General features: G+C 42.5%; 1 protein-coding gene across 6 annotated transcripts in view; it reads right to left on the minus strand.

Annotated features, from left to right (window-relative positions):
- The window catches only part of PICALM (phosphatidylinositol binding clathrin assembly protein), an 86,068-nt gene extending 78,916 nt beyond the window's left edge, over window positions 1–7,152 (minus strand). For 2 of the 6 annotated variants that reach the window (XM_058184692.1, XM_058184690.1), the window contains exon 1: window positions 6,796–7,147. In XM_058184692.1, the coding sequence (XP_058040675.1) occupies window positions 6,796–6,925 (130 nt within the window). In that variant the 5' untranslated portion in view covers window positions 6,926–7,147. Of the gene's footprint in view, window positions 1–6,795 lie in introns of all 6 variants that reach the window. The other 4 variants (XM_058184688.1, XM_058184687.1, XM_058184689.1 and 1 more) reach the window with 4 other exon arrangements.
- Window positions 7,153–9,368: the final 2,216 nt, after the last annotated feature.

Consider the following 9,368-nt stretch of genomic DNA (forward strand, 5'->3'; position numbering starts at 1 on the left):
TTCTCCCAACAGTTTAGTCACAACATCTCTCAAGTCTTCTTGGTCCACTTCTTCCAGATTTTGAAACCTAAGGAAATAAGACATTTTATCCATCTGTAGTCCAAGCACGGCATTGCCTGTCGTCTCCCTCAGGCTCAGCCTGGTCATCTCCTACAGTCCTGTCTCCATGAGATTATCTTGTCCAGACTGAGGTATTGTTCTAGTCCAACCCACAAAGCAATTATAACTGACATTACAACAATGTGAGCACATACTGAGCAGGTATACTTATTTTTTTTTTTTTATCCAAAAAGTTTTTATTGGTCAAAAAAGGTTTATACAAATACATATCAGGTATGGTAAATTTTCATTTTTCTTATACAAGATAAGAATTTTACTCAAAATTTTAAACACATACAACAGCCATATGGCAAGCAGGTGATACGAAGTAGCTAAGTTTATCAATCTTACATACGCAATAAAGAAGGGTCAAGAATAATCAGAATATCATACAAAGGAGAATAAGGAAAACCAACACAATACCAAATATCATTGTCACTTCCTAGTTTTGGATCTCAGAACTCTGGGTTCAGCCTGACCCAACTCCAGGGCCGCAACAGCGGCAGCCGCCTCCCCATGGTCTATAACCTCCCTTCTTCAACTCCTGGGTCATCTAATTCCAGGAGGGCTTTGTGTTCCTCCACGTAGGCCGCAGCCTCCATAATTGTACTAATTTTTTTCGTAATGCCCTCCCGGAAAATCATCAATCCCTCTGGCATCAGCCATCTGAAGCCTACTCCCTTCTGGTACAATTTGCTTGACAAAAAGTAATATTTCTTTCTCATTTCACGTACCTGTCTGGGAATCTGCCTCAGAATGGCTATCTCCCTGCCCCTATAAGTCAGTGCCCCACTCCTATGTTTTCTAAGATTTTCATCTCGTCTCTCTTCTCACAAATTTGACATGAACCTCTCTAGGAACTGCATGCATGCGTGCATATTTTGAATTAACTCTATAAGCTCGATCCACATCCCAATTCATAAAGTCAACACCTCTCCCAAGAAATTCTCCCAACAGTTTAGTCACAACATCTCTCAAGTCTTCTTGGTCCACTTCTTCCAGATTTTGAAACCTAAGGAAATAAGACATTTTATCCATCTGTAGTCCAAGCACAGCATTGCCTGTCGTCTCCTCTCTTTTCTGCACCGCCCCCATCTCCCTCCAGACCTTCCACTTTCTGCTTGTTTTCTGCTGAGACTTGTTGAGTGTCCTTTAAATCCTTTTGGATAGTCACAATTTCTGCTCTTATTTCATCCAGTTTCTTGTCCATATTAGATAACTTTTCCAAAATTCTCTCCATTTCTCCAGCAGTTGGTCTCTGACCTTTTGCCATTTAAAAATTTTTAAAATCCTCAGGCAAGCACAGTATCCTTGTAATTTCCTCCGGATCCACCAGGGGCACTCACAGGAGCAACGAGTCCAGAGTACAGTTAGTCAACCAGGAAGCCGAAGGAAGTGATGTCATCAAGATTCTCATAGTGAAGGAGGAAGCTGGGCGCCACCATTGTTCCCCAGAGGAGGGGGCCTCAAACCCTCCCTCCTAAATTTCTCCATCACCTCTTCTCTCCAGAGCTCCACAAAACCGTAATCTTGTTATTTTAAGTTCTCCTCTCTCCAAAGTGATTCGTGCTCCTTCCAGTCGCAGGAGAGAAACCCCCGCACCGGAGCACTCCACTCACATTTGCCGATATCTCCTTCCTTCTCCTTCCTCAATTCTTCTCCGTTCCTGTTCGCCACCAGGCTGCTGCAATTATAAATCCAAAGCCCGGTGTCACTGGGCACAGCGGCCCAGGCGACCAAAATAATGGCCGGCCTGAGGCCTCGAACCCCTCCGAGCCTAGGGCGCCAGCATCGGTCCCCCAGTCCTGTATGTCGGCTGGGAGACCCCTGGCGAGCCGTCCGTGCGGCAGGTGTCCTTTTCGGAACACCTGGCCCCTAAGGGCCTCGGAGGCGGCCGGATTCGGACACTGGAGGCAGGAGAGGCACCTCCAGATGTCCGTTGCCGCCGGATACCGGAAGTCGTCTCAGGTATACTTATTTTTATTGTATTAATGAGTTGAGTTATAAAAAAACTGAGTGTTAGGAATTATAAAATAGCATAGCAGGGGATTTTTCAATCCTGGGATTCCAAAGACAGCAGAGCATATGGTAAAAGCATTATTGGAAAGCTGCAGTGTTCCTAGTGTCAAATGTCAGTTAAAGGATTTAGTATACAGATCCAGCTCACAGAAAACATGAAGACAAATCACAGGAAGGACAGATGCAATCAAGCATTTGAAGGCTGCAGCATTCAAAATTCCAGTTGTTTCTCCCTAAATCTTATAGATGCAGCATAAATTTAACCTGGTTTTTTAAAAAAATCTATGTTTTCCTCATTGTAATTAATGAAAGACCATAACTTCTGTTACAGTGAGCAACTCAAACTTTCTCTGTGATACTTCAATCACTATACCATATTACCTTGAGAAGTGGTAAGGCATAAAGCTGAAAATTAAACCTAAAGTTTTAGCAGAGAAAATGTTGCATCCAAGCTTTTTTAATATATAATAAATAACCAAGTCCATATTAGCCCAATGGCAGGAATGTGTGCAGGAATTGGGTATGTCTAGTTTAATGAAAAGAAGGATTAGGGTTGACATGATAGCAGTCTTCCAATAGCTAAGGGGCTGCCACAAAGAGCAAAGGGTCAACCTATTTTCCAAAGCACCTGAAAGCAGGACAAGAAATAATGGGTGGAAACTAATCAAGGAGAGAACCAACCTAGAACTAAAGAGAAATTTCCTGACAGTGAGAACAATGAACCAGTGGAATGGCTTCCCTCCAGAAGTTGTGGGTGCTCCATCACTGGAGGTTTTTAAGAAGAGATTAGACACAACCATTTATCTGAAATGGTGTAAGGTTTCCTGCTTTAGTAGGGGGTTGGACTAGAAGATCCCTTCCAACTCTATTATTCTCTTAATCAGTTAGTTATTGATGATGGGAGGGGGAGCAGTTTGAATGGGATTAAGAAACTAAGTATTCTGAACGCTTTCTTAAGAACAGAACCACTTGGCAGATTAAAAACAAGAATTCCAAATCAGCATTTAGAAGATAAATGCAACAAATGGTACAAATAACTTTCAGTGCTTCAATAGGCGAAATTATATGGTAAAGGCTGGACTGTGTTCTATTAACTTGTTTGCCAATCTAAATTAGCTGAAAGCTCTTTTCTGGCATTAGATAGGGTTGTAAGACCACATGCATTAACAAAATCTAAGTTTCCTCAAAAATATTGTGGCATCTAAATTTATTGTTTTCATTATTCCTAGCTAGAGCACAAATTTGCTTCTTTGCTACCTTAATGAATTAGTCAAACACAAAACATTAGGCTCAATTCTCTAACACTGAATCCTGAGGACAGCAATCAATGTATTCTTCTCAATGCAAAAAGCTCTACATTATGGTTCAAAATAATGAAGGTAGTGCAGAAAAAACAACAACACTCCACTCTCTTTTTGACTAAAGAACTATATAGGTACTAAGAAGAATGCTTTGTTTTCAAAAATGTGCCTGGTGTTCAAATGTACATAAAACTGAGATTCTCAAGTCCCACACAAAAGTACACAATAGTAAGACTTTTCCAAGAATTCTCTAAAGTAGTATTTTTCAACCTCAGCAAAAAGATGTGCGGACTTCCACTCCCAGAATCCCTCAGTCAGCCTTGCTGACTAGGGTATTCTGGGAGTGGAAGTCCACACATTTGGAAGTTGCTGAGGCTAAGAAACACTACTTTAAGCCAATACCTAAGAACATTTACTGACAATTATATCCAATAAACATTTTTAAAAACCCTGAAACTTAGGCCAAATATTTTGTTTGCCAGAAAGGCTATTTCTCCTCATTTTTCAGACATTTTAATAAGGAGCAAGGAACCAAAAGAAACCGAAGGAAATAACATGTTTGGGGTCAATGAACTATAAATGCAGAACAGAGACTTTACAAACATGGAATCTGTGGAAAATTAATCACATGAAAACATTCTTCAAGTTAAATCTAGACTATAAGTTGAGCAAAAAATTGCTGCAGAGATGGTTCTGAATTACAATTAAGTTCTCAGAATGCAAAAATCTATTTTATATAATACCACAAGGCAATTTCAAACAAGTTTGTGATTGCCTTAGTCCCGATTTTAAGCCAGAAAAGTCAGTCAATAAAATGTGGTTTTACTGAATGCTAGCTTTCCCTGTCACATGTAACCCATTTAGTTGAAGACTGATCCCACATATGAACAGGAAGAAGGTTTTAAAGCTAACTAGTGTCACTTGTTAATTTGAGAGTGTAGTAAATGAAATTATTGTAATGTTGCAATGCAGCTTACGTTATGAAATGGGATGAAAAGGGAAACAAAGACATTTTTGCATTAAAACTCTTTAGGGGCAATACAGGTAACAAGGATCATCATGATGTCAACAATCCTCCCTCTCATGTTAATGGATACCCAATGTATAGATCATATCGTGCCACATGACTTCATTAAAAACTACTTAATATTTCAGTAAAATATTCAATTCAGAGGAAAGCAAAAGCCTTGCTAATAGGTGAAGAATTACTACTGTTGGCTTCCTAAACAGCTGCTTAATCTCTTAAATTTTAAATTATCATTTATACCGCCTTTGCAATTAGGGTTAGAGACACCTAATTCAAATTTATCCCTATTGTGCTGAAGGCGGGACCAGGGCAAAACCAGAAAAGTGGTTTCAGCTTCTCAACTTTCACAACCAACCAATAGTAAACTAAAATTGTGGAAGGGAAGGGAAGGGGAAGAATGATTAAACTTCCCACAATATTTATTAAATTTATAGGCCACCCATCTCCCCACCAGGCAATTAAAGATAGTCCTCGACTTATGACCTCAATAAGCCCAAAATTTCTGTTAAGTGAATTTTGCCCCATTTTATGACCTTTCTTGCCACAGGTAAGTGAATCAGTGCAGTTGTTAATCACATGGTTGTTCAGTGAATCTGGCTTCCCCATTGACTTTGGCTTGTCTGAAGGCGCAAAAGGGGATCACATGACTCCAGGACACAGGAACGGTCATAAATAGGAGTCAGTTGCCAAGTGTGAAAATTGGTCATATGTCACTTCTTTCAGTAACTTGTTGTAAACTTCAAACGGACACTAAACAAACTGATGTAAGTCAAGGACTACTTGTATTAGTATTCTTGCTTTTGGTTTCCTAGTAGAGGACCACACCTGTATATCTAAGAAGAGTCAAAAGAACTGAATGATTGAAAGGAGGTAAAACTTCTGAATCAGATAAAACTGAAAGATGGTGGGGCAGGATTAAATTACAAATACTTCCAGCAGAAGCTGCCACAAAAATGCGATTTAAGACATTAGGGGAGGAGAAGGGGAAAAAAAAACACAGGAAAAATTAAAATTAAAAGCCAAAATTAAAAGGCAGCCCCGTCAAGCAGCAAAGGAAACCACAGAAAAGCCCAAGGAACAGCGTGGCATCAGAGGGGGGGGGGACTTAATCAGACTAATGGTGCTGAATTATTTTAAAGGACCTTTATTATTATTGTCTCCCTTATTCATTAAACATGAAACTCAGTCAACTGAACATTTAAAAATGTATCACCATTATTTTATTTTATGATTATTATACTTCATTCATTAAACATGAAACTCAGTCAACTGAACCTTTAAAAATGTATCCCAAATATTATATTATCCTTTTATTCAAACACAAAACTCAGTCAACTGAACCTTTAAAACTGTATCCCAAATATTATTTTAATATTACTTTTATTCATTCAACATGACACAGTCAACTGAACGTTTAAAAATGTATCCCAAATATTATTTTAATATTATACTTTTATTCATTCAACATGAAACGCAGTCAACCCAACGTTTAAAAGTGTATCCATTATTTTATGATTACTTTTATTCATTAAACATGAAACTGTCAACCCAACGTTTAAAAACGTATCTCAAATATTTATTTTAATATCATACTTTTATTCATTCAACATGAAACTCAAGTCAACCGAACCTTTAAAAATGTATCCCAAATACTTTTTATTATTATACTTTTATTCATTCAAGATGAAACTCAAGTCAACCGAACCTTTTAAAAATGTATCCCAAATATTATTTATTTTATGATACTTTTATTCATTCAAGATGAAACTCAAGTCAACCGAACCTTTTAAAAATGTATCCCAAATATTATTTTATGATTATTATACTTTTATTCATTCAACATGAAACTCAAGTCGACTGAACGCATTATTATTATTTAGAAACAAATCTCTTAACGAAGGGGGGGCCTCATTCCTTGCGGCCAAAATTAACAAGAACGCTGCGCTTTTTTTTTCCAAGGCAAAAATTCCTTCAGGAGTTTGATTTGAAGGGAGGGGAAAAAAAGAGAGAGAGAGAGAGAGAGAGAAGGCGGATAGGAAGGATTGAAGGGAGGAAAAGAAATCCAGAGGGCTTGCTTTGACAAGAAGCTGCCCTAAGAAAAGTTTGCCGCCCTCCGTCTTCCTCCACGACGAGGGCGCGGGAGGGAGCCCTGAGGTAAAAAAGAGGGGACCCCCCCCCGAGGCTCCACCGCCCCAAAAGGGGTCCATCCCGAGGGGAGCGGCAGTGGAGGCGCCCCTTCTTTCCCCCCTCCACACCCCACAAAGCGGGAGAAAAAGCCGTGAAGGAGGCTCGGCCTGAGGGAAAAAAAAGAAGGGCGAGAAGAGGCGGCGGCGGCGGCGTCGGACTCACAGTCGAGGTGCTTCTTCTTGGGGCCCATCACCTCGTGCGTGGTGGCCTTGCAGACGGTCTTGGAGACGGCCGAGCCCGTCACGCTGTGCTGCGCCGCCGTGATGCGGTCGGTCAGGCTCTGCCCCGACATGGTGGTGGCCCGAGCTCCCTTACGACGCGCGGCCGCGGCTGCTTCTCAGCGGGGAAGCGGGGATGGGAAAGAGGGAGCAGGAGGAGGAGGAGGAGGGGGGAAAAAAAAGGAGGGCGGGCAGCCCCGGCCGACCGGCCCTAACGCCGCCACCCAGCCCTTTAGACGCCCGGCTGCGAGCTCCGCCTTCCGGAAGGGCCGGGGCTTGTCACCCCGGGAGAAGGCCGCCTCCGCTCCCCGCCCGAGTGGGCGTCGCCTTTCTTTTCCCCCGCTTTCCCCCCCCCACCCCGGCGTCCCCTCACGCGCAGGCGCGGACAGGGGAAATGGCCGCCGAAGAAGCCGCCTCCGAGGTCTTTCCGGGACGCCCGGATCACGTGATAGATACCATTCTCTTTCAAGCGGGGCCTCCTCTCCTCCCCCTCGCCAACTTTTATTAAATAAAAAAAAAATTCTAGCCCACGTGACGCGCTCCACCTTGAGGGCAGTGGGGGCGGGGCCGCACCCCCGACGCCCCTGCACGTGTCGTGGCGTCGTCTTTTTTTCCTCCTCGCCCCGCCCCCTTTATTCGGCTCCGCCCCCGCCGGGGCTGCGTCACAAGGAAGAATGCGGTGACGCAGTCGGTCGAGGGACGCTGCGGTGTTTTGTTGTGTTTTTTTTTTTTTCTTTTCCTCTGCCCGGTCTTTCCCCCCCTCCCTGCCCCGCCCGCCTCTTCTTTCCTGGACAGTGACGTCACCGGGATTCCTGAGGTGGGGGGGAGCGGGAGGGTGCTTTTGCTGCCTTTTCCACTCCAGGTAGTCCTCGACTTAACGACCACAATTGAGCCCCAAAATGTATGTTGTTAAGTGAGACAGTGAAGTGGATTTTTTTTACAACCTTCCTTGCCGCGGTTTTTAAGTGAATCGTTGCGGTTGCCGAGTTAGTAATAAGGTTGTTCACTGAATCTGGCTTCCCCGTTGACTTTGGCTTGTCAGAAGGTCGTGTAGGAATTTAGCACCCACCCCCCTCCTAGAAGAATGAAATATTTTAGAAAATATTTAAAAAGGCAGAATATATTTCCCTGGATGAGAAATGGAGAAACATGTTTTAAAGACAAAGCAGCTTCCTGACCCCCACCACCACCTTTGTCAATGGGTCAGAGGTAGAAACTCAATCCCCCCACCTTTGTCAATGGACCATCATTTGCAACACAATAGAACAGAAACTCACCACATGGCAAGGCTCAAGCAAGCTTGAGAGACAACCTACAACATTAGCTAAGACCCCTAGACCACCTGGGAGTTTGACAACCAATCAGGATACTCTTCCTGTGCCCCAGAAAGTTCAAAGCTCAGAAAAAGCATAAAGCCAGGGAGCACACAGGATCTCAGCCCTTTTCTGTTCAGGAACTCAAGCCATGTGATCCTGACCACCATTAAACCATCTTTCCAAGCAGCCTCCATGTTTCCAGTGTCTTTGTCCCCACTTGGAACTGAACCCAGATGGATATTTCTTCCAACAGTCGCAAAAGAGGATCACATGATCCCAGGACACTGCAGCCGTCATAAATATGAGTCAGTTGCCAAGCATCTTGAATTTTGATCCCGTGACCATGGGGACCCCACAGTGGTTGTTAAATGTGAAAATCAGTCACAAGTCACTTCTTTCGGGGACTTCTTGTAAACTTCAAACGGTCGCTAAACAAACCATCATCACTTTTCCATGTCACTTTGAACGATCGCTAAAGGGACTGTCATAAGTCGAGGACTACCTGCATTTTAAAAGTGGTCGGAATGAGGAACGTGCGAACAGGAGTGCGTCATTCACGTTGTATAAACCCAAGGACGTGGTTTTTGCACGAGTTGGCTCAGTCCTAAAAGGGAGTTTCCTGAGATAAATATAGACTTGATGGTTCAGGCGGCAACGTTCCTTCAGAAAATTCCCATTCATCTTTAATCATGCCTTGCGGCATCTGGCACCGCATTGGTGCATCTCTAGAAGAATCTGATCGGCTTTGTTACTTGAATGGGAGACCACGGGGAAATCCCAGGGAGACAGGGAAAGATTGTAAGGAAATTACAGTTACAATTACAAATTGGAATTGGAAATTACAAGAACAGTTTTTTCCCCTCGAATGCCATCACTCTGCTAAACAAATAATTCCCTCAACACTGTCAAACTATTCACTAAGCCTGCATTACTATTAATCTTTTCATCATTCCCATCACCCATCTCCTTCCACTTACGACTGTATAAGTGTAACTTTGTTGCTTGTATCCTTACGATTTATATTGATATTGTTTCCTGATTGCTTATTTGTATCCTATGACTATCATTAAGTAACTGTTGTACTTTGATGAAGGTATCTTTTCTTTTATGTACAATGAGAGCCTATGCACCAAGACAAATTCCTTGTGTGTCCAATCACACTTGGCCAATAAAAAATTCTATTCTGTTCTAAATTTTTCAG

This window comes from Ahaetulla prasina, chromosome 5 (genome assembly GCF_028640845.1).
Source record: "Ahaetulla prasina isolate Xishuangbanna chromosome 5, ASM2864084v1, whole genome shotgun sequence".
In the NCBI taxonomy this organism is placed as follows: Eukaryota; Metazoa; Chordata; class Lepidosauria; order Squamata; family Colubridae; genus Ahaetulla; species Ahaetulla prasina.